We start from the raw sequence: 16274 nt of genomic DNA, 5'->3' as shown, positions 1-16274 counted from the left end.
ATTTTTATCGAATAGTCTATCGATACATAATTATTTCAGTCGTTGTCCAACACAGTCCCAAACGCATAAAAAAATTGTTACCTTAAATAAACGAATATATTTTCAGAAAAGGAACATTTTTCAAGCTGAAGTCAGATCAGAGCGCACAACGTAAGCATGGAGCTGTGCGGCAATGTGATGACCAACTCCAAGTACGAGATGTTCCGGCTGAAATGCCTCTACTGCAGCATAGAGAGCGAGCTGAAGGATTGGGAGCTGTTCATCGTCCATGTGAAATCGGCGCACTACTGCGAAGACGAGGACGTTAGGATTAATGAAATCAAAGAGGATACCGAGGAGCTATACAGCGTCGTTGACGCGGCGGACCCAGCCATCGCCTATGGGCCGGATGAGTTCTTCGAGGTGATCGAAAACAGCAATGGGGTCGATCAATGGATGGAAGCTGATAGCAAGGTAAGACTCTTTCACTCGCTTACCAAGGGTGGTCAAATAAGTGAGCTCTCGTTGACCGCAGGATATCCAGTACGAGGAAGACGCCACCGCTTGGTCTGCAGCTACAAACAATTCCTGGGAGTTCGGTCCAGGCGGCAGCTCTTTGGAACTTCCAGCCGGAAAGGAAGTCACACAAATGGACGAGTCTTCCCAAAATCACATACCCCTAAACACAGACGATGATGATGTTGATTGTAGTGACTTCTTTATGTCTGAGGATGACTTGGCACCTCCTAGAAAACCTGGACGTCCGCCCAGGCGAACAAGACCAGGACAGGTTTTCAAGGTTAGTACGTAGTATATTTCACTTAAGCTGAAATTCATTCCACTTAACGGCGTCATTCAGTTCAAAGTTTCGTTTATTCGGAGCAATCCCCGTGTGCTGCATTTGATCCAAGCGTACAAAGAGCATCCCTGCCTGTGGAACCCTTCCGATGAACACTACCAGGACGAGCCTGCACGAAGCATGGCCTACGAGGCGATAATGGAACGCATGGACCGCAAGGCCAATGTTCTCTTCACCGTGGAAGAACTGAAGAAAACGCTCGAGCAACTGCACGTGCAGTACACGCTGGCTTTGGAGACAAAACAAAGGGGAAAGCTTGTTGGACTTGCAGCGCGTTACTTTGCCAAGTGCGAGTTCCTCAGTGTGGCGCCTGTTGTAACGCCAAGGGAGAACGAGGAGGACAACGACTTGACTGCAATTAAGGTAATAACTAGCCCACTATAATGTAGCTCTTTTCTGACCAAAAATCCTTTTTTCAGCTTAATTTTAAGGAGGAAAACCTGATAACCACCTCATTCATAGAGACCTATGCCAACTATCCCGTGCTGTATAATCAAGCGTTGCCAGACTTTGGCTCAATAGAGATACGTGCAGATGCCTTCAAAAGAATGGCAAAGGAATTCCAGCCAGTGGTGAAGGCCAACGAAACGGACGTTTACATTGCGGTCAACAAGCTGCGCCGTTGGCTTTACGATGCCATTCGTCGCCTCAAATCCAAGGAACTAATTCAGAAGTGCAGCAAGCAAGAGGTTCAGTATCTGCAAATGTGCAGCTTCTTGCCCGCCAAGGGTTCCGAAAGTCAGGTGCTGTACTGTGACTACTGCGATAAACGTTTCCACGGCGACTACAACCTACGGGTGCACATCGTCAAGGCGCACGAGGTGGGCGACCTACCGTACCTCTGCTCGTTCTGCCCGAGGCGCTTCGACCGCCACGTAGACATGGACCGTCACAAGCTGCGTTCCCACTTCGAACGCAAGTTGAAGTGCCAGTACTGCGAAAAATCGTTCGCCGTGGATACCGACCTAAAGGTGCACACACTAATCCACACGGGCGAGCGGCCTCACGTCTGTGACATCTGCGGCAAGACATTCCGGCTCAAGCTACTCCTGGACCACCACGTCAACGGAGTTCACCTGAACATTAGACCCTACAGCTGCAATATGTGCACCAAAACCTTCCGCAAGAAGTTCGAGCTGGCCAACCATATCAAAGGACATCTGAATATCCGTGATAAGAAGTGCGAGTACTGTGATGCTACGTTCTATGACCATTCTTCGCTTTCCAGACATCGCCGCAGCCACAGATCGGAATGAACTCTCGCCTTGAGGGACATTTTTAGAAACTGCTTTATTTTTTGATAACGAGAATCAGTAAGCTTCATTTGATGTAAATCAAGAATAAACTTACGTTAGAGTAGTGATAATAACAAGCGTGTTGTTAAGCACTTACGGCTTTTGTGTATTTGATAAGAACATGTGTATGATAATCATATGCACAAGCTTTTCCTTTTTCATACTTTCCTTTTCAAAATTTGGTTTAAGGAATGTATTATTCATAAAAAAAAGAAGAAGCCGGAAAAATAAGTTCGTTTTAAGATAAATTTGTATAACCGTTACTTGTAGAGGAGATATTAGAATAACATATGATTTTTTGGTTCTGGCTCTAGATCTAGAGCTGGCTTGAGGCTCTCCCGAGTTTTTGTTCAAAAGTCAGAGAGCGGAGAGCTCTAGAGCTAGCAGCTCTATTATTATTATTTTTGATCAAATGACGTGTACAAAATTTTATATATATTCATTTTTAACAATGTATTTATATTTCTTTTATGAAATATATTTTTTTAAATGTATTTTCCTTTTTGCCAAATTTATATTTTTAATTACAATAGTTATAATAACGATTTAAGACTTTATTTAGTTTATTAGCTTAAATAATGATGAAAATAATTTTTATACGGTACAAGATACTGCTCATAGACCCTTGTTGAAGTATGTCGTCAGTGCAATTTTAAATATTTTTAATTATAAGCAAAAATAAATAAGCGGTATTTAATTAATAACAACTCTTCTTAAAAGAATAGTCAAGGCATTAAATTTTAAATAACTCTGTAGTAGATCGTATTGCAACAAGCTTTGACCAAAACTTTAAATATGTATGTATGTACCTTCGTTTCTGAGATCAAAATTGATTTCGAGACGAAAGTTTTCTAGCACAAGTATGCTCATATACACTTTCTCGTTTGTTGTTTTAACACACACAAGGAAGTACATTCTATTTTAAGAAATTTACGCTCTCCATTTTACGCGTGCGGAGTGAGATCAATTTTGGCCGTCACCAAAAAAGTAACTGCATAGTTGAAAACCAATGTAATGGCCGTTACGCACCTTAATATTCTAGTGTCTTTAAAAAAAGTGTATACTACAATATATTCGATGAAAGGTGTGTAACATGCAGAAGGAAACGTTTCCGACAATATTAAGTATATATATTCTCGATAAGGACCAATAGCCGAGTCGGTCTGTCCCTGTCCGTCTGTCCGTATGAACTACTTGTATTTCCACTGGCTAAGTAAGGAGTATTTGATTGTCGGGGAATTCGACTCTTGTTCCGAATGGGAATAAGTACCAGAATCAGTCAACTAAAAGTAGTGTTTTTATTCCAGCTTAAAATGAAATAGTTTAAAATATATTTAAAAATTTATAATTGATTTAAAAGTTGATTTAACACAACTAATACTCATGTTATAGCAAGATTTAAATTTAAGCTGTATAGTATATATAATTATTTGTCTACATATAAAATATTTTCTAAAATTGAGATGATTTCGTTTCAATGGAATTTCCGCGGGTATCTTCCCAACACTGACCATCCGGTGCTTATCGATACCGATAAATGGCGTTGTTGTTGTGCTATTTGGCATTGTATCTTATTTGTTTGTAAGCAAATCATGGTGGTTTGCGGGAACATTTTGGCCAGGAACAACTTCGAGCACTTTGTTCTGGCGTGTGCTCACCAAAATGACTGCTACGTGGAGATGGAGTTCAAGCGGTGGCGAGAGTTCATCGTGCACGTCAAGGAGCACCTGGAAGCAAATCCAAGCATGCAGCAAGAGCTCACTACTTCCGAAGTCATTTCGTCAGCCAAATGCGAGGAGGAGGTCTCGCCAGCCAAGGTGTTCATAGTGGAGGAGCCTCCGGAAAATTGCCTGGCTGAAGACATGTTCGTTGACGTGCCACCTTCATCAGAGAACGACGAGAGCACCAGCCCGGTGGAGGAGGAGGAGGAAGAAGACGACGAGGTGGACTCCTCCTCGATGACAGTTGACTGCGAATTGGGCACCAGAAACTCCACACACTTTGCTCCTTTAACCAAAGTAAGCAACTGACTACACCAGCAACAAAAACCAACAAATTAAAGCAGACGTTTTGCATCCCGGCAGTTCAATCCTACGTTTTACCGACGCAGTCCTCGGATCACACAGTTCATTGAACTGTATAAGCAGCAGACATGCCTCTGGGATCCAGCGGATGAGTCGTACAGGGACAAGGAGAAACGCGCAAATGCCTATGAGGAGTTGCTGGAGCAATTAAAGGCGACCGTCAATCTTCACCTAACGGCCTATAAGCTGAAGAAGTGCATCACCAGCCTACACGCGCAGTATGCGTCGATCTCGCGGCAGAAGAAAACTCAGAAACTAACCAAGGTTCCACTGTACTACCATGGAAAGTACAGCTTTCTGGCAGAGCGCGGTAGTCTGGAGGATGCGGACAGCGATGATGTCGACGGCGATGGCAAAATAAAGGTGAGTCCGAGTGACAAACAGCTTTCTAAGCCACTCTAATGCGTTCCCCACGACAGCTGGTGTTCACAGAGGAGAATCAACTGACCACACAGTTCATTGATTTGTACTCCAAGTTTCCCCAACTGTACGATCCCGCGCACAAGCACTTCTGCAATCTAAACGTACGAAAGTCATCGCTCATAGAGATCACTGACCTGCTGACTTCGGAGTTTTCGTTGGGCCTGGTCACCCACTACGATGTCTACGACAGTATTCAGAGCATGCGCCAATGGTATTCGCGACGGATCAAAACCCTCACAGACGTCCAATGTGTGGGTCTCTCGCTGGCCGAGAAGCAGTACATCGAGCGCTGCAATAGCTTTATGCCCACTAAATCATTCCGACAGAAGCTTAAATGTGAAGTCTGCGAGCACTCCTTTAGCACAGATCACGCCCTGCAAGCACATCAGTTCCGGGATCATAAGATGGGCGATGGAGGCTGGTTTCGCTGCACGCTTTGCGAGCTGAACTTCGACCGAAAGTGTCACCTGCAGCAGCACAGCCAGCGTGTGCACATGGACAAGAGCTTTGTCTGCGAGATCTGCAGCAGGAGCTTTGCCTTTGGAAATCAACTGGCTATCCACAAACGCACCCATGACGAGAAGCACGTCGCCAAGCCATTTGTCTGCGAGTTCTGCGGCAAGTGTTTTAAGCAAAAAATCCAAATGACAACGCACGTAACTGCGGTTCACACCAAGATCCGAGCCTTCAAGTGCGACATGTGCCCCAAGGACTTCCTGACCAAGCGCGACCTCAAGGACCACGTAAAGGCGCACCTGAACATCCGCGACAAGGTCTGCGAGGTCTGTCAGAAGGCCTTCACCAATGCCAACGCCTTAGTCAAGCATCGCCACATCCACAAGGAGAAGACCCTGCAATGTTCGCTCTGCACGACGCGCTTCTCGGAGCGAGTTAGTCTTGGCGTCCACATGCGACGCACCCACAAGATCCTCAAGAGCTCTCTGTCGTCAAGCGACGCACTCTTTACAAAGACATTCCCTCAGCCTTGAGACATTTCCAAACCATGACAAGTATTTACATTTGTTAATAACCAGAAAATATGGCTATAGTGCCAAAAAACATGAATTTTTTAATGTTCTTAATGTATTATTACTCCTAAATATTTTTTAGTATTGAAACAAGAGATTTTACAATATATTTGTCCAAGCTTGCAAAAATGAAAACAAAAATGTTTAAAATGATTTCTATTATTCTATTCTATTATTCGACATATTTGAATTGTTCGATTTTTAGATAATCCATCTGAATTTTCTTAATAAAGACTACACTGAGCACTATGCATTTGTATGCCTTTGTGATATAGTAACTTGAAAACACAAAAAAGCACTGAATTTTGAAATTGAAGGTGTAATAATACTTATTTTTATATCTAATTTTGGGTTCTATTGGCGTAGCAATTGAGCATATCAGGAGTACATTTTGCCTGCTAGCCAGCAGAGGTTCCTTTGTCTGCCGTTAGAGAAATTTGTCCTACTATGTCAAATGTTAGAATTTATAGCATTTTTTTATATTTATTTCATTAACTTCGGGTAATCAAAATTTTCGAAGTTATCAGCTCACCTATTCTTGCGCTGTGCAGCACTGGCCAACAGCTGTTCGTGTTTTGGTTTTCCGCGACGTGCTCGGTGTTACGTGCTCTGCACCAAGATTACAGACCTGGAGAGGAGAAATGAGCGGACTCCTTCCGAAGTTGTGGCGCCAATGTGAAGCGGGGCTAGTGCGCCGTATCAGCCAGGCACTGATTGGACCCGGCGCCAGTCAGAGCCGGTGGACAGGGACCCGTCTCCTGGCCACCAGTGCGGATAAAAATCCGGCCCCGGGGCTGCGGGAGCTGCCCCACTGCAATGTGGGCACCATTGGTCACGTTGACCATGGTAAAACGACCCTGACCGCCGCCATTACCAGAATCCAGTCACAGAAGGGTCTGGCGGAGTACCTGTCCTACGACCAGATTGATCGGGCGCCCGAGGAGAAGGCGCGTGGCATAACTATAAATGCTTGCCATATTGGGTATTCCACTACAGAACGCACCTACGCTCACACGGATTGCCCGGGTCATGCGGACTACATAAAGGTAGCTCAGCCAAAAGAACCAACCAATGTTCCACCAATTTAACGAAACTTTCTATCTGATCTACAGAACATGATCTCGGGCGCCTCCCAAATGGATGGCGCCATTCTAGTGGTGGCTGCCACCGATGGTCAAATGCCCCAGACTCGCGAGCACCTTCTTCTGGCAAAACAAGTGGGCATCCAGCGCATCATAGTGTTTATAAACAAGGCCGATTTGGTGGACCAGGAGGTGCTGGAACTGGTCGAGATCGAGATGCGTGAGATGCTAAGTGATTTCGGCTTTGATGGCGTGAATAGCCCGGTAATTTGTGGCTCAGCGCTGCTGGCCCTTCGCGAAGATAAATCGGAGTTCGGGGTTCCGTCAATTGAAAAGCTACTTGAGCAATGCGACTCTTACATACCAACGCCGCAGCGCGATATCTCGTCCCCATTTATCCTGCCAATAGACAATGCTTTTACGGTACCCGGAAGGGGAACCGTGGTCGTGGGAACCATCAAAAGGGGCACCATTCCCCGGAACGCGGATGCAGACCTACTGGGCTTCAATCAGAACCTGAAGACAAGCATCAGCGACATCCAGATATTCCGGAAGAGCGTGCCTCAGGCACAGGCTGGCGAGAACGTCGGCGCACTGCTGCGAGGTATTAAGATATCCGCCGTGGAGCGGGGAATGCTACTGTGCGCAACCGGCTCCGAGGATATATCCAACCACTTTGAAGGCTCCATGTATCTGCTATCGCGGGCCGAGGGTGGTCGTGTCAAGCCCATGCTCTCCAAGTATATACAGCAGCTCTTCAGCCAGACGTGGAATGTTCCAGCTAGAATTGACATAGGTAAGTTAAAAACTTCAATGCTGTCCACAAAGCATTGAGCAAATCCCATTGCAGTTCCAAGTGAGGCTATGCTTATGCCGGGTGAGCATGGCCAGGTGCGCGTCACGCTGCTGCGGAAAATGGTCATGACTCCGGGCCAAGCCTTCACAATTCGCGAGAACGGAGCGACGGTGGCTACCGGTATGGTGACGCAGCGCCTGCCGTCCCTTGACCTGCCCAAGAACAAGTTATCAAAAGTCTTCGTGGATTGTTAACGACTCGAGATTGTATTTGTAAAAATTCATAAATTGCTGTTCATTACACACGAGTACTTTCTTTCTAATATATAATATTTGTATGTGTTTAGGTAATCTGCTTAGAATGTTTCAAACAAATGCCAACGTAGTTTAGGCTTGCATAGTCTAACGACATATCTAAGAAACCCAACTAACGAGTTACAAGCTACGCAGAAAATGAGAATACATAAATAGATGGAATGCAACAGCAATGCATCATCGGTGAGCTCTATGAGTCTTACTCTATCATCTGTAGGCTTTACACGTTCTTTAAGGCAACAAATCAGCCTGGTTAAGTACAATCATTGTATATAAATATTTAGTTATGATTTAAGGTACAAGGTTTAGGCAAGAAATGATTTCTTATGGTCAGAGTCTAACTCCAAGCATTTATTGCGTTTCACATATTAAGGTTGGTTCTTAACCTTCCATTACTTTTGCTACAAATAGTTCGTACAACAAAAAAAAACACTTGGCATCTCGGGACGGGTACGCCATTGGATACTCGGAATGGATACTATTGGAGTGGATAAACAACGGGTATTTAAGCTAAACAGGAACTACACAAACATTTCGGCAAAACGGCTCTACTCAATGTTTCATTATCTAATCGATTTTCTAAATATAAGAACAAATTAAATTTCTAGAATCGTTATACTCGTATAATACACAAAAACTAAGCAGTGTAATGTCATCCAAAATGGCAAAGTTCTCGACCGGCAAGACGCAGGCACGCGACGTTTAAATCTTTGTAAGGAACTCGTCCAGATTAAGATGCGACGGTAGTTCAATATCCTCCAGCTTGATGTCACTATACCTGAAGACAACCTTAAATGGCTGAATGAACTTCTGGTCTATGGTGAATTCGTCACTATTGCTCTTTTGCTGTAAGACAAAATCGGTAAATCGAAAGTGTATATTTCGAGATTTTACACGTACCATTTGTCGGGCGTTCAGTTTCTCGGTTAGTTTCTCCAGAAAAACGTTCGTTATTTCGCTCTCATAATCGTCCAGTTTGTAGGACTTCATCACCTTGAGGACCTGCGCCGTGCTCAGAGAAGTACACAGATCACAAATGGTCTGAACATCCTGCTCGCTCTTCCGAGACTGCAGCAATTGGGAGACCTGATTCAGAGGCGCCAAAGCTGTCAGCACATCGTTAGACTAGAAAAACCAAAAGCTAGTTAGTTTGGAAACTTGGCAATAAGCAAACGTGACCTACCATCTTTTTACTGCGCACCCAATCCTCAATGCAGCCGATATTGTAGCGGATTATCATGCCAGTCTCCCACATGCAAATATCGCCCCTAAGCATCAGACAATTAAGGGCCACAGCGCAAATGAAGTAAAGCAGTTGATGGAATATCTGCTCCGCATAGCAGTTGTCCAAGCCGAAGTGCTGAAACTGTTTGTAGAAATGCTCCAGCTGCCCGATCAGTTGCTTCCAGGCCGGACCGCCACCGTGCTCCGGTGACGAGGATGCTCCAATCGACGTGGCCCGACTACGCATTCCGTGCGCCTGCCGCCCACGCTGAATCTCATCATTGTTGAGAATCGCTGGCACTATTTTTGGGTCCAACAGACCCTGGATCTGCATGATCAGCGCCTGGTACAGGTTCACAATTAAATCAAGAATTACGCGACGGTATTCAAAGAGATTGAAGTTCTTCAGCTGCTGCTGATTCTGCTTCTCAGTATTGAACTTGACGTACTCATCCACGTCGCCGTATTGCTTCATAAGATTTAGCAGCCTAAAGGTCGCGGAAATGGATTAATTTATGAATTCCAAGAGCTTATGACCTTTGTAACTCACGTAATGGAATTGACGAGCCAAATAACACGATTCTCGATCGGATGCGGCGTACGATGCATTTTCTTAATCTGAATAACGAACTTGCTTAGCAACTCGCGCACATCATCGTCGGCATTTGTCAGATCGGTGTATCTGTGATAAAAAAGCCATAAAATTAATCAACTTAACCATCATCCACAACCATGACCATAACTCACCGAATACACATAAAGATGAGATATGCTGGAAAACCAGGAAGGAGCCCGACCACTGTGCGTGGAGTCAAGGCGCTAAGCAGGCGTTGCAAGATCTTGTCCAGATCGCTGCTGTGGAACTTCATCAGCCCTTGCGGATTCTGAGACTTTTGCTTCGTCACATTCGCGCCTACATCGGCGGACGTTCCGTTGGACTTGTTGCGAATCATCTCCTCCTCTATCTTGTGCTCCAGCTGGCCTCCATCCTGCCGATAAGCTTTAAGCTTGGCATTTGCCAGTTTGAGCTCCTCCTGAACGAGCAGGAACTGGGCTACAGCCTTCTGCAGTTCTCGTCGCAGATAGCGATCGTTCTGTCTCAGCGTATCCACATTGGAATCTTCGAACTCGTCGATGCTCTCGAACATTACCTTTTGCAGCTCATCCTTCTCATTGTTCAATCTCTCGATCTCCTGTGTCATCTCCACGAGCTTACTGTTGTGCTCCTCGGTGATGGCCTTGAGCTCAGACTCCAATTGACTGGAAATTAGAGAAGAAAATGATGCATTTGGCATACAGTCGAGCAATTTCACTCACCGATTAATTAGCTTCTGGGAATGGAAGGCTTCCATCAGTTCGTTGACATCGTTGCCACGCATCTGTAGACTTTCCGGCTCGAGCGATCTCATGGACTGGCTCTGCTGCAGCAGGACTGCCTTTAATTGGATGCACTCCTCGCGCCGCCTACGTACCTCTTCCTGCAAGGCGGCATGCTGTGCTGCAATGACAAAGATTGGAAGGAGGAGGGAAAAAAAAGACGTGTGTCAGTAAGACCGCTCCGTGGATCGCACGGCGTGCGTGGGAGGTTACCATTGAGCTCGTTGATCTCAACACCGTGTTTAATGCTCGTTCGCAGCTGATCGTACTCGCTGCGCAGCTTTTCATTCTCTACCTCAAGCTCGGAGACGCTATGTGAGTGGAGAGCAGTGTGCGGCAATAATACATAGATGTAGACAAATGGAGTTTTTTTCAAGATTTAGTAGCGTAAGTGGAAGTAACACCGAATTTTAGCTCGGCGATATTGTGTCTATTTAGGAGGGATTCCCTAAATACTTACCGGAAGGAATCCTCGGTGGGCTTATGCCGACTGGACAACTTAATGTACTGCTCCTGCAAGACCTTGTGCTTTTGCTTCTCCTCCTCGAGAATGGATCTCAACTTCACCACCAGACTGGTAGAGTCATTGTACGAGTCTAAACATACAAATTTACGGATTACAACTCTACACACACTAGACAACAGGTAATGTTCTTACAATTTTTGCTTAACAAATCCGGGGGCCGATTGATATCCAGAGTGTTCTTGGCGGAGGCGTATCCCACATCGTCCTCGTTTTGGCTGGAGGCGTTGCTAGCCTTGCGGGCGTGCAAACTGAAACTGCCAGCCGTTAATCGACTGAGCTCTTCCTTCAGCATGAAGTTTTCGTTCTCGATGACCTCCTTGTCCTTAATAGCTCGTTGGTAGGCCTCGTTGAGCTCCCTGTTATCAATCTCGGCTAGCATTCGGTCCTCCTGGTTACGCTGGTTGACTTCTGCGTTCTTTGCCATATCGATTATCTCGTCTATCTGACGGCGCAGCTCCTCGTTCTCTTGGCGCCACGTCTGCTTCTGGCTGATCCACTCCTCTTGAGCATGTCCGTTCTCCTCCAGCAACTGCATTTTTTCGTCTCGCTCCGCCTCCAACTGCTTGTTAAGTGCTTCGATCAGCTTGTCCTTGTCCTGGCAGGCGGCCTTGACATTTTTGAATTCAGCCTCCAGGGTCTTCTTCAGCTCAAGCTTCATTCTGCACGATAAAGATGATTAACTCCTGCGAACAAGAACGACTAGATGCTAAATTTATACTTCAATACACTGATTTCGCTGGTCTTGTGCTTCAGATTACTGTTGTCGCGATTCAGCTCATCGATCCGCTGCTGCATGGAAATAATCTTGTTTTCCAGCCCCATGTATTTGTTTTCCATGTGCGAGATGGTCTTGGCCTCGGCCTTCATGCGTTTAAACTTACGACGGGCCAAGAATCTCCGAATCGCCGCTTGACAAATGATGATGTTGCGACGCCGCTTTTGGTAAGCTCGCCGTGCCAAAGCACCACGCACGAAACGCTGGATCTGAACTGCCCGGTAGTGATCCCGCATCGCGTGGAACTTGTTGCGCGCCAGCATGCCGCGGGCGTAGGTCTGTATGCCGGAAATGGAGTGGCGTAGGCGCAAGTAACGACGACGGCATAACCAACCGCGGGCGTACTTCGACAGGATTAATCCCGCACGAGCTTCGCGCATTTTCTGAGTACGCTCGCGAGCAAGATATCCGCGCGCATGTTTCTGAATGCCATTAATTACTTTCTGAATGCGCAGGAACTGGCGCCGGTAGACGAATCGCCGCACAACCGACTGCACAATGGTGATATACTTCTTGCGCAGATTAGCCCGAACCTGTTCAAGGAAGGCCACTTGGCCGGCGCGGAAGAAAATCTGCGTGTTGCCAAATCGGTACTTATCTTCGTCTTGGATCCACTTCATCACAATGTTCCGGCACGACAGCTTCATGTCGTTTTTGTCGAGTTTGGAGCGGTAAACCAGCAGCTGGTACCGCATATAGAAGTCGGGATAGAGCCATCTCGAGGGGAATCCCGCTGCGGAGATGCGCACCGTTTCCAGCACACCACAGGCCCTTAACTGCTGTATGATCTTGGCCGTCTCCCACTTAAAGGCGACTTTGTCATCGTTGGGCTGCACGAAAATAAACATATTTTAATGAGCTTTTATCTGTACTTAAGATCCAATAGCACATCTTACCTTGATGCAGCGCACATAGTGCGGAGTTGTGGCATGTAACGTAGATATCAGCGACGCCAGACTCTCCTGGAACTGCGATCCCACCGTTTTTCTATGCTGCTTGGATGGCACCACCTTATAACAAGTATTAGGCGAAATTAGTAGGTCGTGTGTGGAAATAGGCAAACACAGTCAAAATGAAAATGAATACATAAGATCGATTTAGAGTTTCAAACTAGTTTTACATTTTGAGTAAACTTATTCTCATTAACCCAATTCATTTAATATGTTCGTTCGTCCGCGTGTCATATTTTATTGATAATATATTGAATCACCTATTTGACAAATTCCTATCATCATTTATTATTATTATTTATTTGCGGAGGTAGTGAATTGTTAGTCTATAAGCAACTTTGATTCTTTCTAATCAGCATTACTGGGCCATTTAGCCTTGTCATTTGAATCCGGACTAAATTAGTAACTTTAATTAAAACAAATGTACCAAGTCGAATTAAATTGTTAAAATGTTTGTGGTTATTCGTTTAGGGTTAGTCAATTGCTGTTAATTTAAATAAGTTGGTAACTAACTCTTCGACGTGTGTCATTCCCTTGCTGTTGGGCAATCCGAGGGAGTTGGCGGTGAGCGAACGACAAGCGTATGGAAAATACAAATAGCAATAAGACAACGATTACAATTGGACGAAATTGGAGCAATACGATTGTTGGGTCCATGAAGAATCTGGTCAAACACAAACCTGTTTGCGGCCAGCACTGATCACGACGCGGCCGCCCAAGGTGGAGGATTTAGCGGAATCCACGCACAGAGTATCTATTTCCTCCAGGGTCATCACCTGCTTGGCCAGAGACATGTTGGACTCGCTTAGCACTTGCGTCAACTCCTTGGAGACTGTGTCACGATTCTTTTCCAAGAATCCGTTCACGTCATACTCGACCGTGTCCGAGAAATGTTTGATAAAGAAGCCTCAAAGATAGAATTAACAGATTGTCATCGAAATAATAGTGCATAGAATCGGAAAATAACTTACTGGTTGTGCCAAAGCGTGGCTTCTCGAAATGCGGAAATTTATTGCACTTTCCGATGAGCTTGCCAGCCCAGCTCTCGTCCGAGCCCTTTGGCATCTGCAGATAGACCCGGTTTAATAATGATATGTACTATGTCAAATGAATCTTACTCGACACTCCTCGTCGAGCAGGTCCAGCACTCCCAAGCGAGATTCAATTAGATCGATACACGGTTGATTGTCGTAAAAGTCAATCATCGTCCAGGTGATTCCTTCCTTAAGATACTCCTCCTGCTCCAGCTTGAAGACATGCTGGTTGAACTGCTGCTGAAGCTTTTCGTTCGCATAGTTTATGCAAAATTGTTCAAAGGAGTTCACCTCGAACGTTTCGAAGCCGTAGATATCGAGGACGCCAATGAAGCTGCACTGCTTGCTACCGTTGTTGAGGCTCTTGTTCAGCACACCGACTATATACTGAAACAGTTTCGCATAGATGTGCTTGGCCAGAGCGTCTCGAGCCGCCTGAGCCGCCTCAATGCTATTCGGTATCAGCACATATTCATTGACCGACTCTATCTTACGCATCAAAAGCCACCGGCGCAGATCATCGGCGCTCACCCGCAGTAGATCGGCGGTGATCTGCAGGTGGATGTCGTTATGCTACGAGATGGATGAAGTTAAAGTACATATATAACTCAGAAATTGTCATCAGGTTTTACGAAAGTGAGCTTACAAATATATCGCAAGAGTCACTGTCCTCCTCTTCGCTGCCCTCGTTGAACTTCTTGGAAACCTGAATGTTTCCTAAATGGAGTATTCCTGCCAGGATCTTTACGATATCAGCGATCTGTTGAATGGAGAAGCCCAGAACTGTCATGGCCTGCACGGTTTCGTTAAACTGCTCCGCATCCGAAACTCGTTCAATTTCAGGAGCGCCACCCATGTTCAGAAACTGGAATTTGTCCTGGTGATCTTTGAGAGAATGGAAATATTACTTCATTTTCTAAGCTGAAATAGGAGGGAGCTTCCAGACATACCCAGCACCAGTTCAGGGTACTTCGATCGCGCCGCGCACAGCTGATAGAATATGTGATAGTTGCGCTCTCCCTGGGCCTGGTACACCACACGTGACTTCTCCAGTAGGTAGGTGTGCATAGTGGCTCCCTGCAGGAACATCACACCCATCTGGTTCCGGAACAGCAGCTTGGTAAACTTTCCAAAGCGGGAACTGTTGTCATTCCGGGTCGTCTTGGCATTTCCGAAGGCTTCCATGATCGGCGAAGATGCCAGCACCTTGCGTTCGACCTGGGTCTCCGACTCGGAACCTCCAACAGCGGCAAAGTACCTCATGGCGTATTTGGCGGACACCGTCTTGCCCGCACCCGACTCCCCACTGACGATGATGCTCAGGTTGCAGTTCTCGCGCTCCAGTTTCGTGTACGCCTCCTCCGCCAGGGCAAAGATGTGCGGCTCCAGATCACCCATAGCATGACCCCGATACGCTCGGATTATGCTGGGCCCGTAAAGAGGCATCTCCGCGTACGGGTTGATGGCCACCAGAATGATGCCGCAGTAGGTGTAGATAATCTGGCGCTCGCAGAAGCGGACACGCAGATTGTGCAACACCCCCGGCTCATGCAGGTAGGACAGGGTGGTCAAGTCGTTCTGTCCCACCAGAATGGCCGGATTGCGCAGTGGAGGCAGATCGCTGCCATCGGCCTTTAGCTTGACCTCTTTCAGTTTTCCGGAGTCCGTACATATCTTCAAGAAGCCGGCGCCCTTGCGGTAGCTCTCCTCCAAGGTGGCGCTCTCCCACACCAGATCCGCATGGGGCACCCAGATCTTGGCGCCCTGCGAAAGAAGTGAGCCGAATTAACAAGTTTTATGAATGGGAGTTATGCCCGATCCCCTCTAGAGACGTCACCCGACCTGGTGTCTTATCAATCGAGCTTATCACACAACCCATTCCCCTGTCGATAAGACACCCGCGAATATTGTATGTAGATGAATCATTTTTAAACATTTCGGGTGCTGCGATGCAGTCATCAATGGCTAATCACCTGCCATGGGAACAAATCAGGGCCAAGAACTGTCGAATGGCCTGCACACACACACACACACACACACACACTTCGGACGGGGGAAATCACGTTATGGGTGCGATTTTATATTGGCACCATTTGCAGACGACACCGACACCGCCGCAATCTGCCACGATGCACTTGTAGGGCATCAATATATACTGTGCAATACCTGCGCGTATAGCATCTCCTCGCTAGACATGGTTCCACTGGCTCCTCCTCCTACTCCAGGTTCCGCTTCGCGCTCCTTCTTTCTCTCCTCTCCTTCTTCCTACTCCGCGTGGGAGTGAGTTGGGTGCATAAATCCCGTTAGGTTTAATTTCCTTGGTGGTACGTTTTTTTTCTGGCTCTGACAGCCTATTTAAATTACCATTTTCGTGGTCTTTTTTTGGGTTTATGTAAATGTACTGTCCTAAATTACTTAAAATTAGCCAGGAATAATTTATAAAAACATTGATAATTTTTAGATCGCAACGCCAAAGTGTGAGAAAAACAAACAAACTTCCGTCCCTGTCACCGCCTGACTGACTGACT

General features: G+C 46.2%; 4 protein-coding genes across 7 annotated transcripts, besides 2 other annotated features; 3 read left to right on the top strand and 1 right to left on the bottom strand.

Annotated features, from left to right (window-relative positions):
- The first annotated feature begins 30 nt into the window (after window positions 1-30).
- CG1603 (uncharacterized protein) lies at window positions 31-2575 on the top strand. 2 transcript variants are annotated; one of them, NM_001273849.1, is made up of 4 exons: window positions 31-453; window positions 515-778; window positions 839-1201; window positions 1258-2575. In NM_001273849.1, the coding sequence occupies exons 1-4, from the start codon at window positions 157-159 to the stop codon at window positions 2092-2094; spliced, it is 1761 nt and encodes a 586-aa protein (NP_001260778.1). In that variant the 5' UTR covers window positions 31-156; the 3' UTR covers window positions 2095-2575. The 2 variants fall into 2 exon arrangements, with proteins under 2 accessions (NP_001260778.1, NP_610290.2); NM_136446.3 differs by having other exon boundaries at window positions 1258-2337.
- Window positions 2421-3182: a mobile genetic element.
- A 20-nt stretch (window positions 3183-3202) lies between these two features.
- Window positions 3203-3324: a mobile genetic element.
- A 347-nt stretch (window positions 3325-3671) lies between these two features.
- az2 lies at window positions 3672-5799 on the top strand. Its single transcript, NM_136445.3, has 3 exons — window positions 3672-4151; window positions 4218-4580; window positions 4637-5799. The coding sequence occupies exons 1-3, from the start codon at window positions 3726-3728 to the stop codon at window positions 5627-5629; spliced, it is 1782 nt and encodes a 593-aa protein (NP_610289.2). The 5' UTR covers window positions 3672-3725; the 3' UTR covers window positions 5630-5799.
- A 264-nt stretch (window positions 5800-6063) lies between these two features.
- mEFTu2 (mitochondrial translation elongation factor Tu 2) lies at window positions 6064-7894 on the top strand. The gene is made up of 3 exons (NM_136444.3): window positions 6064-6714; window positions 6781-7546; window positions 7601-7894. The coding sequence occupies exons 1-3, from the start codon at window positions 6310-6312 to the stop codon at window positions 7798-7800; spliced, it is 1371 nt and encodes a 456-aa protein (NP_610288.1). The 5' UTR covers window positions 6064-6309; the 3' UTR covers window positions 7801-7894.
- On the bottom strand, window positions 7796-16274 carry didum (dilute class unconventional myosin). 3 transcript variants are annotated; one of them, NM_165535.2, is made up of 18 exons: window positions 15913-16274; window positions 14697-15510; window positions 14393-14631; window positions 13831-14319; window positions 13684-13777; window positions 13393-13619; window positions 13226-13249; window positions 12659-12772; window positions 11706-12592; window positions 11120-11646; window positions 10922-11057; window positions 10675-10772; window positions 10402-10582; window positions 9832-10344; window positions 9635-9766; window positions 9044-9572; window positions 8761-8985; window positions 8184-8706 (listed from the first exon to the last, which is right to left on the bottom strand). In NM_165535.2, the coding sequence occupies exons 1-18, from the start codon at window positions 15940-15942 to the stop codon at window positions 8563-8565; spliced, it is 5403 nt and encodes a 1800-aa protein (NP_724569.1). In that variant the 5' UTR covers window positions 15943-16274; the 3' UTR covers window positions 8184-8562. The 3 variants fall into 3 exon arrangements, with proteins under 3 accessions (NP_477186.1, NP_724569.1, NP_724570.1); NM_057838.4 differs by lacking the exon at window positions 13226-13249 and having other exon boundaries at window positions 7796-8706; NM_165536.3 differs by lacking the exons at window positions 10675-10772; window positions 13226-13249.

This window comes from Drosophila melanogaster, chromosome 2R (genome assembly GCF_000001215.4).
Source record: "Drosophila melanogaster chromosome 2R".
Lineage (NCBI taxonomy): Eukaryota > Metazoa > Arthropoda > Insecta > Diptera > Drosophilidae > Drosophila > Drosophila melanogaster.
The sequence above is the reverse complement of the archived record's forward strand: the minus strand, read 5'-3'. Positions and strand labels throughout refer to the sequence as shown.